Source organism: Uloborus diversus, chromosome 4, assembly GCF_026930045.1.
Source record: "Uloborus diversus isolate 005 chromosome 4, Udiv.v.3.1, whole genome shotgun sequence".
In the NCBI taxonomy this organism is placed as follows: Eukaryota; Metazoa; Arthropoda; class Arachnida; order Araneae; family Uloboridae; genus Uloborus; species Uloborus diversus.
In genome coordinates this window covers 43729030-43745067 of record NC_072734.1, presented here as the reverse complement: position 1 = coordinate 43745067, position 16038 = coordinate 43729030, and the positions used below count along the sequence as shown (strand labels likewise).

The 16038-nt window shown below is 32.1% G+C and overlaps 1 protein-coding gene across 1 annotated transcript in view; it reads left to right on the top strand.

The window, feature by feature from the left end:
• LOC129220080 (inactive dipeptidyl peptidase 10-like) overlaps positions 1-10941 on the top strand; it is a 100695-nt gene extending 89754 nt beyond the window's left edge. The window contains exons 20-22 of the mRNA XM_054854418.1: positions 6583-6720; positions 8248-8321; positions 10416-10941. Coding sequence (XP_054710393.1) covers positions 6583-6720; positions 8248-8321; positions 10416-10544 — 341 coding nt within the window. The 3' untranslated portion in view covers positions 10545-10941. The remainder of the gene's footprint in view (positions 1-6582; positions 6721-8247; positions 8322-10415) is intronic.
• Positions 10942-16038: the final 5097 nt, after the last annotated feature.

The window sequence follows — 16038 nt, the reverse complement described above, 5'->3', positions numbered from 1 at the left end:
GATGGCAGAGATTCCTTTCACTGATGAGCAGTTTTTTTACCCTCAAACCAGCTCATAAATCCTATAACGATAGGATTTGGTCTGTAGAAACTCCAAGTACTTCAGCAAATGTTGAACACCGCCAAAATCTGAAGCTGATCTTAGTCTGTGGCGCAATTTGCGCAAGCGGCGAAAAATTTCTGGTTTTTGTGGATGAGGGCGTTAAAATGAATCAAAAAGTGTACCAGCGGGGGATATTAGAAGCTGCTGTACTTCCGTGGACCAATTAGCACTTTAGCTACCTAGACTGGACGTTTCAATGAGACTCCATACCACTCACATGGCCAAAACGACAAGAAAGGTGTGAGGAGCATTCTCCTGGCATGATATCGTCTGTAGAGTGGACACCTTCCTCTCTAGACCTCTATCCCATAGATGGCAGTGCATAGACTATTTTAGTTTCTTAAGTCTGCCCTAAACCACACAAGAGTTTGGACTCTAAAGAAATTTCTTCAGTATGAATAGGATACATCGAAGGTAAGACTTGCGGCCCATGGCTGAAATTTTCAATAAGCCTGCATTGCTACAAAACGAGGCCCGTTTGAAGCCAGTTAAGTTTATTTATTGCTAAAGATCTACTCTTATTATTTGTTGTGTTATGATAATTATTTACGTTCAGTAAAGTTACATGAAAAATTGCTTGTTGGAGTTTTTTTGCTGAACCCTGTAACCATCGTTTTGAAACCACTATGTTAACTATCGTTTTGAAACCAATATGTCTATTTTACTCTAAACAACTTAAAAATTTAACTCAACAGAAATTTTTTCAGAACACATCCCATGTGCTATGTGTTCAGGAATAGATTTAGCATTATTCTTATTTTTAAAAACGCTCAAATCTTTTTTTTTAAAAAAAAAGTCGTAATGAAATGGTTTCCGTTGTTTCTTGAAATACATTTGTGTCGAACAATAAGGCATATCTGTTTGCTTTTCTATTCAGTTACAAGTAAGAATACACTTTTTTTTCTGTTATTTAATTTTTAATTGTTCTTAAAGCTGCCTTTAATTTAGGCGAACACCCTAAATATTTTTTTAATTCAATATTCATTGAACTTTTCTAAAACTTTTAACGATTATTAAACACGACACAAATAACACATTTTAACTACTCATTTGTTGAGAAAATAATTTCCTATAATTTGTTTAATGCCATATTTTTTGCAAAAAACTACCATTTCCTTAACACTTCCAATGCATTCACTTTTTCATAATTTTTAAAACTTTGTGTCGATCTCTTCGTTTGATACCAAAGCGATCCAAGATGACCCTCCAGTTTGGAAATAATTAACTAAAATTAGGTTTTATGGGTAAATGTTTGAAAATTTCCCAACATAAACGTGCTTTTTACCCTTTAAGTTTACTTGATCATTATTACAAAACCACATATTGCATGAATATTAACTTTTTGACGTTTTATGTCATAGTGATATGTTCAACTACCATTCCTGAAAAGTTTCAAATCTTTAGAATAAATAACTTTTTCGCTGGAGCTGTTGTCGTAAATAAAAACTTTGAAAACGTGGTTATGAGAAAATCAAGAAAGAATGAGTAAATTTCAGTTATAAACAGTGCATTTCAGTTTGGTAAATTTCTTCTAGTTTCCTTAATAGATCACCGATTTAAAAAAATAATTGCTAACTTAGGAAGAAAAACATTGAGGCTTTCTAAATTTCCTAAAATCTCAAAATCGATTTTTTTTAATTAGGGTGTTTGCCTATCTTAACTAAAACAAACTCAACCAGATTGGATTCCGGCTCAGAAAAACAAAACATTTTCCTTTTTTCTCTTACTTACCCTCTGCAGCGTCTTTTCTTATTAGTATCGTTACCTTCTTACTTAAAACAAAATGAGAAAAATTGACATTTTTAGATATTTTAGTCGGTAGGTTAGAGCAAATATTTTAGTTAAACCTGTCTATTAATGTATGTGTTATTACATGTAAAAATTGTGGAGGATGTAACAAAATAAAACTTCTTCTTCACGTCCAGTAATGACGATTATTAAAAAGAAGTCTTATCTTCTTTAATGACTTATATATGGTACCATTTTGACGATTTCAAAGGACCTCTATCACTTTTCACACTAATAAGCTTCCCTCAGGGGACTTGAAAATTTTTCTCCTCGAAACAAAACGGATTAGCTATTTAGTTCTTCCGTTAAATGAATGTTTTTCTTTCAAACGTACTAATTAACAGACAATTTTTAGAGCACTGTTCTAGAAAATTGTTTCAACAGAATTCTTTCTGGAAAGAAATCGGAGAAAAATGCATTTTGTTTGGGTTCGTAAACGATAAAAAAAAATTACATTTTCTGGTACATGGTTGCAATAGAATTCATTCGAGAAAGAAATGAATGACATAAGAGTTGGGTTGAAATGTTTGTTGGCTAGCATAGTAAAACATATTTTTTTAGTAAAATTCTATTATATTATTTAATATAGTTGCCTTCGAGGGCGATATAGCGATTAAAGCGTTCATGCAGTTTTTCAGTATCAGTATTACTGTACGATTTCTCTTTAGCCTTAGTTTCGGCTATTCCCTCTGCAGAAGTGCTTAATTTCTTTCCAGCGAGCACTTTTGAGGTCTGCAAAGAGGAAAAAGTCTCTGGGGGCTAGATCTGGAGAATACAGTGGTTGGGAACGCAATTCGTAGCCCAATTCATGCAATTTTGCCATAGTTTTCATTGATTTGTGATATGGTGCATTGTCTTGTTTCCCTTGATGAAACAGAACTTTTTCTTCTTCAGATCAGGCCGTTGTTTCGTGATTTCATCGTTTAAACGCTCCAACAACCTTATATAATAGATTATGTTGATGGTATGACAATTTTCGGGGTAATCTATTAACCCATTCCATAATCAACCCGAAACTCCTTAACGCGTATGCCGCAGATAACGAACGGAGTTGCTTTTTGCTACGTTGCAATAGCACTTTTTTCCCCATTTTGCTATCGGGATTTTAATGTTGTTTTTGCTGTTCAGTTTGCATTCGAAAATCGCTTCGCTTTATTACTTTTTTGGCCCTGAATTAAATAGTGCAATAAAATACAAGGTTGCTAATATGTGCTGAAATATTCCTTAAATTTACACAGTACATAACGGGAAAATAAACAATAGAGGATAGGACAAAAAGCAATTCTTTTTATAACACTAATTATTTTATTCAATTATTATTATTATTATTATTATTATTTGCTTTTACCTCAGTATATCATTTTTTTTTCTTTTTATACACTTAAGAAATCTTAAGAACTGTTAAATGTAAGATGATCTATCTTTCAAAACGGCTCAACAAAGCATTCTTCAAACAATTGACTGATCGATACAACCTGTGAGTTGGACCTGTTGAATGGACAAAACGCTTTAATAACTGTGGAAATGATTTTCTAAGAGGATAAAAAGTATTCTTCGGTGTCTTTTGATACATTGTGACCCTTCAAAACGACCTATACACACAGAGACTGGTCGGTTCTTTTATCCTAATTCCGATGACTTTTAAATCCCTTCTGAGTGTCCAGATATCAGTTGCTCAAGCGTGGGAAGTATTTTAAAGATAAATGCTTACAAAAGATTAAAACTTGCGGCTAATCCCCTATTTCCCTAAAGGATACCTTTGTGCATGCAACTAAAAGCCCCCAGCTGAGAGAGGAATCGGCCTGGGCGGATTCCCTCCCCACTTGGTGTCTTGTGGTCAACCCTTCCGCATTATTTTCGTACAACAAAACAGTTTGAATCAGAAAGGAATTTCAAAGCAAGCTTTACTGCTTGTACTTGGGAACATGTCTTCAGAAGAAAAAAAAGAAAATTTTGCTTGAAATCGAGTCGGATTGTTTTTTTTAAACATACTTGGATACATTTTAGTTAGTTTCATAGGGTTATTTACTAATTAAGGCAATTTGATTATTGAAAAGAAATCAAATGTTTTATTTCTATTTTTTAAATCTCATAAAAGAAGGTGCAATTAAAACATTGGAGCTATTTTAAAACAATAAATAAAATCTGAAAAAGAAAGGGAGAAAAGGAATGTTTCGTTTTGTATGAGTAAAGCGAAAAGAACTCAAGATATTATCATTTCATTTGTACTGTAGTATATATTTTATGTTTTGCATAGGGGTCAACTATTATGTATAATCAATGCGGTCGTCATAATTTTTGTTTGTGAAATTAAAAATATTCAAAACTGTATCACTAAAAATCCATCAAAGGGTGCCGCGCATATAAAACGTTATAATTTAAGTTTGAAAATATCATGATTTAAAAATGAATAAATATTAAAAAATAATAATAGTATACAAATAACTAAAAAGCGTAGTAAACACATTATAATAATAATAAAAAACATACTCGCACAAAATTAAGTTGTGTAAGAAAATTAAAAAAATAATAGTGTGTAAAATAAATTATAAAATTTGAGGATTATGAACAATTTAACGAAGGTTGCTTGGGTAAGAAGGTGGATTTTTGATAACAAGAAAAAAATATTTCTGTTTCTTTGCTTTATTGAGGCATAGAAATATCGGTAAATGTGTAAGGAAATATTTTCACACTTGTTCATCAGGAGTTCGAATGCCAGAATGCTAAGAAACAAAGCTTCCACGAAAAGATAAAAACATAATGCCTGATTATTTGAAGCATTATACGTGTCCAATCTAAGAGTAACTGAAAGGTTAATATCTTAGTAAAATAAAATAATTTACAACAAATTTCGTGAAATACTGTAAGTTACATCCCTTTTGTCTAAGGAAAAGAGCTTGATTACCGCTCCCGTAAAAGCACCAGAACCCAACAGAGAAGCGCAATAACAGGGTTCTGCCCCTGGAAGGATCGCCGACACATATTCGGCAGAGGCAAAAACTGCTAGAAACGCCGTGACGACACAGGATCGTCGAAGGCAGCACTTTCTTGCGACGAGCCTGAATCGGCCGGAGCAGTTTTAACACAAACTGCACGGCCGATCCTGTATCGGCCGGGGCAAAGAATGGGTTAATATAATACCGTGTGCATTCCAGAATACTGATGCCATGACCTTGCCACCCGACTGTTGCATCTTTCCACGCTTTGGATTCGATTCATTGCATTCAGTTCATTCGGCCGACTGTCGATTGGACTCTGGAGTGTAGTGATGGAGTCATGTTTCATCTATAGTAATATATCGACGAAAAAATTCGATTTATTCCGGTTGAATATTGATAAACACTGTTCCGAATCATCAAAACGTTGTGGCTTTTGGTCGATCGTGAGCACGCGCGGCAACCACTTTACACTTAGCTTTCGAAAGTCAAAATATTCATGCAAGACATGCCCAATACGTTTCTTTGATATCTTAAAGGTCTTGACTATCTCAATCAACTTCACTTTGCGATCATTTAAAATTATTTTGTGGACTGTTTTGATGTTTTCGTCGGTAACAGCCTCTTTGGGGCGTTCACTGCGTGCATCATCTGAGACGTTTATTTCATCCCGTTTAAATGTAGCAAACCAGTTTTCAACGGTTGAGTTACCTTATTCAGAGTCCAAATAATGTATATAAAGCCAAACCTTAGCTTTAACGGTATTTTTTTCGCCAAAAAGCATTGCTTCATTACCACACGAAATTCTTTATTACTCATTTTTTACATAATGACGAAAGTTGCTTCACTTTCAACGCTGTATCTCACAAACCAGATGTCCAACAACTGTGAAATTAATAAGTATATCTTTTGAAAGTTGGTACTAACTAAAAATATCATGGATCTATTCACGTCCTCCATATGTCAGCCTACGAACTTCTCAGCCCACCTGTTATTTCAGTAGTTTAGTAGTTATTTTGGTAAAACCAGTTTTTATTTTCTGCTATTGATTCCTTGGTACAATGACCTCACAAAGTTTTACGTCAGAAAAACCCTTTTTAAAAAATAATTATCTAACCATGTTTATACTACCGTGCAAAGACAAGAAAATTATAAATGTGCTTAATATGTGTAAACGATTAAAAAAATACATTTTATGGTACATGGCTACAAGAGAATTCATTCGGGAAAGAAATGAATGACATATTTCAATAGTCTAGTTGTTATTCTGGTAAATCCAGTTTTTAATTTCTGCTTTTGATTGCCTAGTACAATGGCCTCACAAAATTTTACGTCAGAAAAACTCTTTTTAAAAAACAGTTATCTAACCATGTTTAAAATACCGTGCAAAGACAAGGAAAATATAAATGTGCTTAATATGTGTAAAAGATTTAAGAAAAAAAATTGTTTTGGGTACATGGCTGCAATAAAATTCATTCGGGGAAGAAATAAATGACAAATTTCAGTAGTCTAGTAGTTGTTCTGGTAAACCTGTTTTTACTTTCTGCTTTTGATTCCCTGGTACAATGACCTCACAAAGTTTTACGTCAGAAACACCCTTTTTTAAAAATAATTATCTAACCATGTTTATAATACTGTGCAAAGACAAGGAAAATACAAGTGTGCTTAATATGTGTTTTAATGATTTCATCTGTTTTAAATTTTGATCAACTTTTCCTTGCCTTAATTATTGTATAAATTCCTTTCTTTTGTGCAGATTCAGTATATTCAGAAAGATACATGCAAAGTCCAAAACCCGAGGACAATTACATTGGATATGAAAAATCAGATGTTTCAATAAAAGCAGAGCACATTCGAGGGAAAAAGTTCCTATTAATACACGGAACTGCTGATGGTAACATATTTTGAAATTCTAAAATTTATTGATTTATTTCTTGACCAAGGTATTTTGTTTAATGTAGAACAAACAAGTAATTAATATGCTAATATCTAACTTAAAGAGAGATATAGAAACGGTTCGTCCTAAAATCAACAGCACTGTTAGGAGTGTGCCTTTACTTCAGGTGTTCTTGAAAGGAAATTATTGAATAAATATGTTTAAAAAATATTTATTTAAGCTAAATATTTTTGTAAAAAACGTATTTGTTTGCAAGAAAATAAAAACGATGAGTACTCGCAGCAATAAAATTTTATGATTAGGGGAAAAAAATGAAAATAAATTACGTTCACAAGATCAAGGATTCTAAACCTGAGCTTCTAAGGACCGGTACCTGTCCTCATTAAAACTGAAATGATCCTCAGATATGTTTACTCTTTCGGGCTAAATAAATCTTATTCAATAAATAAAGTAAAATAGATAACTATACGGTGTTTATTTTATATAGAAGAAGAGACATCCCGCCAGAAGCTTGAATATGATGACGCACTTTTCTATCATTAATGTTTGAAGAGAGAAAATCCAGTATCTCCTTTTTTTGGGGGGGAGGGTGGATAGTGGTTACTTAACTGTTTCGATGGTGTCAAAATGCTCGCTTATGCGCTCAGTCTTGATTGCTTTTGCTTATTTCATAGATTTTCTGAAGTAAACGGTCAAGATGCGTAAACGTATGAAGCTGATGATTTCAATGAAAGAACATCTGTCTCCAGCAGATAACATCAATCCAAATTCATAACCACTTATGAGAATGAGATTGTAGTATCTGGAGGCCGTAATGGGGTCGTTTCCGAAATTTAAAAGGTTTTTTTTTTTTTTTTTTTTTTTTTTTTTTTTTTTCTGAAAGAGCATGCTTATCAACAAAGGATTTGACCACTTTTTTAAAAAAATTGATAAAGTTTACTATGTTTAAAAAATTATTTAAATTGGTGCGCAGACTCACTTTTGCTTTTTACGCTTCTGCGCATGACATCAAAAATGGCCTGCCATTCACTGTTGCCATTAGCGCAGAGCACAATATTTAATTTGCTTCTCTACTCATATGTAGTGGCAACGATATGATTAATAGCAAGCGTAGATGGCAATATTTAATTCGCTTCTGAGTTATCATAACCTAGAAACGCGGTAGACAGCAAGCGTAAACATTCAGAGTACCAGTGGAGTAGCGCCAAAATACATCATTTTTAACTTCATAAAGACCACGCCTTGTTTGAAAAATGTGACATTTTAAAAAATTAATTAAGAATAACTGTTGGAAAGATGAAAATATTTTCTGGATCTCCATGTTATTTTATTTATTTATTATTATTATTTTTTTTTTTTTTTTTTTTTTTGCTCATTCTATTAACTTTAGTGTCTTAATGTAGTACTTTTGACTAAAGGAATCAACCCCATAGGTTCTCAGTATATGCCTGTAGTTCTGCGTTAGCTCCAGCTTGGATTGGTAACTTACATGCTAATATATAAATATGTTCACGTTTTTTCCAGATGATGTTCATCTACAGCACTCCATGATGCTAATAAAAGCCCTAACGAACGCTGGAGTTTTGTTCAGAACACAGGTTAGTAAATCGAAATAACTGGTATTGTTGTACCATGCCCCCACAATGAGCTTATAGTAACACACAATGATATTATAACGAGAGAAACCATTTACAAGAAAGAAGATTTTAAATCACAAAAATTTCTAACATGCATTAAAAATTTAAATTTGAAAAAACAACTTGTCTTCAAAGAAAATACGTAAAAACAAAGCAAAGCGGGTACCAAATGTTCTGATTAAAAGAAATAACCATTGTATTCTCTATTTATTTTGTGAATTTTCCAGTTTTTATGCGTTTTATATGTTATTGTGTTCAGGGATAACTAGAAAATTTACAGAAACTTCACAACTTGAATTTTCGATGTTGACGGTATTTATTGTTATAAATATGGATTGGTTGTACAGCTGAGCTAACTCTAATTGCACTACTGTACAAAACTAAAATGAAAGAATGAATTTTAAAAAAAGGATTACGTGACCTCTTTGTTTTTTGTTATCGAGTTTTAATTGTTCTACTGAGTTGTGGTCGTAACGCAATAAATTCACAAAAAAAAAAAATCTAAATCTGTCAAAACTAAATCCTTTTTTTGTTTCATTCATACTACGTTTAGACCATATTTTCTAAAGTTATTTTATCTTAAACAAATTTCCTTTTTTTTTATTGTCGCAGCAAAATTGGCATGATAAATAAACCATTTCTTTCAGGACGTTATTTTTGCAGTAATTATGTGTGTGTAGTAATACTTGATGGTTATTTACTCTCTGTTTTTCAACTTTGGTAGAGAAAAGCGTATCGTTTTCAAGAAAATGCTCCGTAGAAATCTTTCAAAAAAAAAAATGTATGTGTATTAAATACCTTACGTCGAGATTTTTTTTTTTTTTTTTTTTTTTTTTGACTTTGAGTTACTTTAATGAGTTGTTCCCGGTTGTTCTCTTAAAGCGTGCTCCATCTTCTAATTGTTTCTTATGATTTAAAAAAAGTGAACGTATGGTAATTTTTTTAGAAACATTTTTGTGCTTGTGCTAATTCTTTTTCTAACTTGTCTGTCCAATTTTCTTAGACAAATCACTTTCCAATAAATATTTAAAACTTAAATAATTGTACATGCTACAATAATATTTTCCATCCACTTTCACGTCTCTATAAGGAGCCGTTCATAAATTACGTAAGAATGATTTCGGCAATTTTTGACTCCACCTACTCCCATGTAAGGATATGTAGCATTTTTTAAACCCTTCCCCTCTATTCTTACGTAAGATTCTATTTCGTTTTTCAAAATAATAAAATAACGTATCTTATATCACTTCAACCGTTATTAAACTCACTATTATTAAATTATTTTTAAAAACCTTTTCGTCTAAAGAAATATTTATTAAGAAAGTTAAAATCTGGACTAAATAATTTTTTTTCTGATTTTTTTTTTTTTTGTGATGCGATATTAATTAAAATAAAACATCATACATAGTGCGATGCTTTTATTATAGTATTTTCTTCTATTCATTCTTTGCAAAACAAGCTAAAAACAGCTAATTCTAATGTGTTTTTTACCTTCCAGTCGCAAATGAAGTTATGAACCCTGCCACTTAACCGTGCGATTTATAATAAACATCGACTTGAAAGATATTACATAATAATAGGTTTGACACCACACCCCGCAAAGTAAGGGTATGCAGAGATTTTCCATCTCCCTACCCTTCGGGACTCTTACGTAATTAATTGATGGCCCTTAACCGTAGTAGACCTTTTGGTGAATATCTCACTATACATGTAACAATTGGGTCACCAAATGTGTTACTGTGCTGTGTTATCATTTTCTCACTTAAAAAGTATTTTATTCTAATTATAAGAGAGATCTATCACTTTTAAAACGATACGATTGATTTTTTTAAAAAATAGGTTACGAACTTATTTTCAGCTGATAGCAACATAGAATTTTTTAACTAATTATTTTTCATCAAATCTTATAACTAGCTCAAAACTACTGATATTAATTACTAGCACTATTCTTCCATTTTGTAACTCTACACTCTCTGTATCAGTAATACTAGCTCGTAAAATATTGTATTTTGCCCAAAAATATTATTTGAGCCCAGACATCTTTTGTTTTTTTAGATTTATCCTGACGAAAAGAACTCTTTAGTGAATGTAAAAATGCACCTGCACCAGACTATGGAAGACTTTTTAGAATACACATGTTTCAAAGCACAAGATAAGTCGACGGAAGCGACGAATGGCAGATAGTTACTTATGAAAGTGCTTACTTCACTTCACTTCTCTTCCTTCATGCCTTGGGGGCCCCCACGCTCAGTCTAGTGAGACACAATCCAATGTAAGGGCAGTGCGGCCAAACGATCTCGAGCCAAAATGGCTTTTTAAAGTCAAGAACTATGTCATTGTACCTTATATCACTTATAAACATTCTGTTGACGACACAGTTCTAAATTTACACCAATTGATTGATTATACGACAGTATTCTAAGGTCAATATGGCCCTAATGTGTTGATATTTGATATTAATTTCATGCAGACTCTAAACTCATAAATATTTATTCCTCCATGATTTAAGTTTAAAATGAATGTTTTTGTATGCTAAGTCATGCCTAGGGTTTCCAATCCCAAAATTCCGATCCCAAATCCCGCGGGATTTTCAATCCCGCAATTTTTTTTCATGTAAACGTTTTCCAACTTTTGCCGCTTATAAAATGACTATTTTCACAAGCTTCATCTAAAGCTTGAAAAACTTTCTTCTTATATCTGCAAGAATAGCATGAAAACTTTTGTGTTTCATATGATAAACGGTGGATTTACCATTTAAGAACACAATAAAAATTGAAATAATTTTTCTGAGGTTGAATTGGTATTCTCATTCGAGGATTTAGTTTTCACACGTTTCAGCTATTGAGAAAATGCGTATAATTTAAAAACATTTTCAAAATCCCATCACTGTAATTTAATTCCAGAAAATTACGCTTTAGAAAAAATAGATTGATTGAAAAATCCTCAAATGCAATGTGGTATCCTCAATGCAATATTGGAGAACTTCTCTACGCTTAAAGTATACACTCAAAACCTTTAACTTAAAGTGCACAATATTTTTCTACAAGGAAGAAAGCAATGTAAAACCTGCTATTATTTGCAAATTCGACATGACTCCAAAAGAGGCGACAGAAACTTGTATGAAACATAGAATGACTCGCATGAGCGTGCAGTAAATTAAGTTGCTCAAGTTTTTGAATGTCTCTTTAAAGTGAGAGGTAAAATTAGCGAAATTATCCAAAAACTTTTACTGAGCCTATGACTTGGTGAAACCAAGTAGCACTCACCCCCTTGCAGTAATGAACCATATTTACTGATTCATTGGCCAACGTTTATGAAACAACAATGGTATTCGTAATGCAATTTAAACTGGATACAGAAAAATTTACATCGCCATCGTTTTTATCCGGAATTTGCAGTTCTTGAGGAAAAAAAACAAGCATAAGAGTAGAAAAATCTATTTCAAAAGATGATGAAGAATATGGTGATATTTTGCAAAAGTGCAGTCACAGCACATGTTTTCTTCAAGCGCATTATTTTTTGAGCAAAAATCCTTTCTCATCCTGCAGTAGCGATGTTTTGTTAAGATGCATTGAACCTATTTAGGGCATACTTTTGCGTACCAATCAATAATTACTCATTGGAATTTGACTTTGTGTTCTTCACTTGTGTACGGGATTTTAAAAAAACTACTAATTCAAGTAACAAAAGCATTCCTTCCTAAAAACACAACTTTTTCTATTTTTAGAAGAATAAAGTCAATTTCGGGATCTCGCGGGACTAGCTCCTTACAATCCCGAAATCCCGCGGGACTGAAATCGGCGAGGGATTGGAAACCCTAATCCTGCCTATGTCAGCAAGTCAAGCAAATGTTTTGTTTCTAAGAGTATTAGTACACACAAGACTATCTTTCTGAAAATAAAGCCCAATAAGTGTAACATTTTTACATTATTAAGTACTTAATACATGTAAGTTTCGGAGTTAACAAAATGGTAGTTTTAAAGCTTCCCTTCCTAACACTAAAAATTGCAATGATTTAACATTTGTAAAAGTTTCAAAATAATTTAAATTCGTTTTTTTGAAGGGTTTATTTCTCTGTAAAAAGTGAGACTTTAGAAATGTAACCTATGCCTTAAAAAAAAATGTGCTCCGATAAATCATATTTTGTGGTTATTGTGCATGGAACAAGTTGAAGTATGCACGTTCATCGGGTGATATTGGAATGAATTTGGAATTAGCTTATGAATGCCGTGATTACCAATAACAATAGATTTTCTGGATGATTTTCAAATATTAAGAATGAGTTGTTGATAGTAAGAATGAAATGTAAGTTGCGAGTAACACAAAAACATATGCACAGTTTTTTCCTTAAAAAAAATAGGATAACATTCTTAGTTCGGTGGAAGCTGTTGATTCGTATAGCTAATTGAAAACGAATAAATGAATATAATGTCGTGTTAAAACCACGGTATTCTATACAATTAGATTGAACTAGACTTAGGGGATGAAAGACGGCAAAAATCGTCTGTTCAATAAAAAATTAAGTCACTAGAGCACGCACCACACGGATTCAACTTGTTGAGGATTCTAAAGTACGTTGCATATTGAAAAAATAATTTATCATAGATTTGTAACGAGATCCAACAAAGTGGAATATGCAAATGTCACGTTGTATTCGTTACTGTACAGTACAGTACGAATTATATTACAGTGTCGTATCGTAAATATAGTTTTTAAAAATTTTCGGAATACCCAACAGTGTGAACGGAAAAATGAATTTATTTTCTTAATTTGTGCAACATTCATCATTTAACAGACAATATCGCAAACAACAACTTGCAGAAAATAATTGTTACACTGTGAAAATTGGGTTTCGAGTATTCAAGGCACTCTTACGAGTAAGAAATAATAACTTCTTTTCGTTTTTTTTTTTTTTTCTTTTTTCGTACTTTCTACTCAAATCAAATCATGTATAAAAGTGTGTTAACAGAATTAACTCAATGTTTTCCTTTCCAATGCTACTCATAAGTATTAACTATACGGGGAATTCTTGTTTAACCTGAAAGTCTCTATTTTTGCAACCATGTTAGTCCTAGATGCATGCTTCCAAATGCAAAAATGTTCAAAATCACATGCGGAATTAAGGTACTGAAAAATTGAATCGAAAACTAAAACGAGTAAATGCAAACTTTAGCTTTTTACATGAGCCCTAGGTCGACTGACTTATATTTACGGAAATAATCTCCATCGAAAAACATACGTATCAAGGCATAACACTTGCTTTAATTTTGAATAGCAATGAAAAATATAAATATTTTGTATTTTTACTTCGACAACATGTCGTTCTTTTGAAAGGATGACAAGTTCCAATTTCATATTTTGCATAGTAACTTAAAACTTTGAACTCGAATATCTCCTTAAGTTTTGGTGACTTAAATGTCAAGTTTTTTTTCTTATATTTTTCAATGGAGATTTCCCTAAATGTAAGTTAGAGGACTTAGAGCCCGTATAAAAAGGCAAATTTTGTATTGCTTGACTCATTTTATTTTTTCCTTCCAACTATCAATATCGTGTCTCGTCATCTGAGTTCGAATATTTTTCGATTGGAAGTGTGCATCTAAGACTAACAGTTGTGAAAATAGAGGTATTTGTAGGGTAAACGGGAACATCCTGTATGTAAGTGATAAATGTGTAGAACATTCTTCAAGTCGTATGAAAGCCCCATTCCCACATTTTAGATAAATTATTATTTTTAAAAACTTTATTTCTTACGTTTCATTTGCAAAAATAAATAATGCTGAAAAAAAAAGGTAAAAACAACGCTTTTACTTCCATGATTTCAACATTACTAACAGAAATCACTAACATTTTTTACCATTACAAAGTCTTGTTACAGTACGCACAGCATTCCTCTGTTAAATTTAGTTCATAAGAAAAATATTCTGAACTGGTTATTTGTTTTAATTAGTAAATATAAGAAATACTTTTTTGCTAAATTTCAAAAGAAAGCTTCGTAAACCTTTTTTTATTTTATTTTTAATTATTTTTTAATTTAATTCATCGGAAGTGGAAAGGAAAAGAAACGAAATTTTGCTTTTCCTACAGTAGCATACGGGAAACGTTCTGATCACTATTACATCGCACATCATACATTCATCTGTACAGGTTCAACTAAACAAGCGAAAGCTCGTGTAACAATCAAGTTGACTTTTCAACGCCCCCATTTTTACGCTTTAACTTACTTCAGCTAAATTCATTACTATCTGGTGATATATAAAACTCTTGCCTAAATGCCACTTAAACTAATTATTATATATTTCTTGTAAATATTTGAGCACAGTTATCGCGTGCAAGTCCTTAGGAGAATACATTATCAGTGTATTATATAAGCAACATTATTCGGACTCCAGTTGCTGCTAGTATCCTTGGCTAGGATGCTAATTTTAACTGAACAATTGTACTTGTGTAAGAACTCGCTCTTCAAACCATGCATTTTGTTTTTGTTGCATGAGAAAAAACACCCGATATCCAAATCTTCCTTGTACAGAATGCAATAAAGAAGAGTATTCAATGTTTTAAGCCATTTTCGATGTATTTGAAGTTTAATTCTCAAATTTCTATCTTAGTATTAAAAAACAAACATAATTGAGGAAATTATTAACTTGAAATACAAGTAGATACAAATAAAAATGATACTTTTTTTTTAGATTATTTAAAGGTTTTCTTTGTTTCTTAATGCATTTTAACATGATTGCCACTTCATGTTTTTTTTAAGATCAAATCATAATAATTTTATGAACAAATGAAAACACCAAAATATTTTTTTTTACTCATCAGTAAAAAAGAACTAAAAATCATATTCGTATCACAACTTTACATACACTATCAAAAACGATAAAAAAAAGTGCTAGTTGACTGGAATGTATTTGAAGTTCTTTGGTAAACAATAAAATACTTTTTCATTGGAGTAGCATGTAACATAAATGACGGTTTCAAAAAAGATTTTGCTTATGAGTCTAAACAGCATCTACATATCACGTTGATCTACTGACATGGTGAATGGTGAGTAGAAGAATAAGAATTTTTTCAGCAAAAAATAATAAAGTAAAGGAAACTTAGGAAAAGCTACAGATTAAACAATAAATCGGCATTGAAAGCTGCAATTTCATAGTAAATTTTTGTTTTATTGTGTAGCTGTTAGGAACATAAATCACCCAATACATAATATAGCCTCTTCTCAAAATCGATTCCCCATGTTCTCATTTTTGAAACACCGCTCTACTCAGAAATAAGCACAGACGGCATCATTTTTGGGAATAGGACAGTTTCAAAAATGAGAACATGTCGAATTGGTTTGAGAATACGAATGTCTCAAAAATTAGCACATGTTGTACCATTCGTGAGTATGGTATTTTGCTCGCCTGTAATTCTTGAAGAGCTAAGTAGTCCGTGGACTTTCTTGCTCCCTTTGAGTGCTTAAACGGTCTGGACGGACCGTGATCGAACTGAAGCCGATACACTTTATAAATACACTCAATTAATCTTCAAACTGGGAGCTAAAAATATTTTTCACAACATTGAGAAGTCTGTATTAAGAAACATTGAGAAATTCAACTCCAGCTTTCCTTTCTGCGCATGCGTTATTTTTGAAATGGTCTGCTTACTTGAATTTAAGTTTGACATTTACTTACTACTAAGT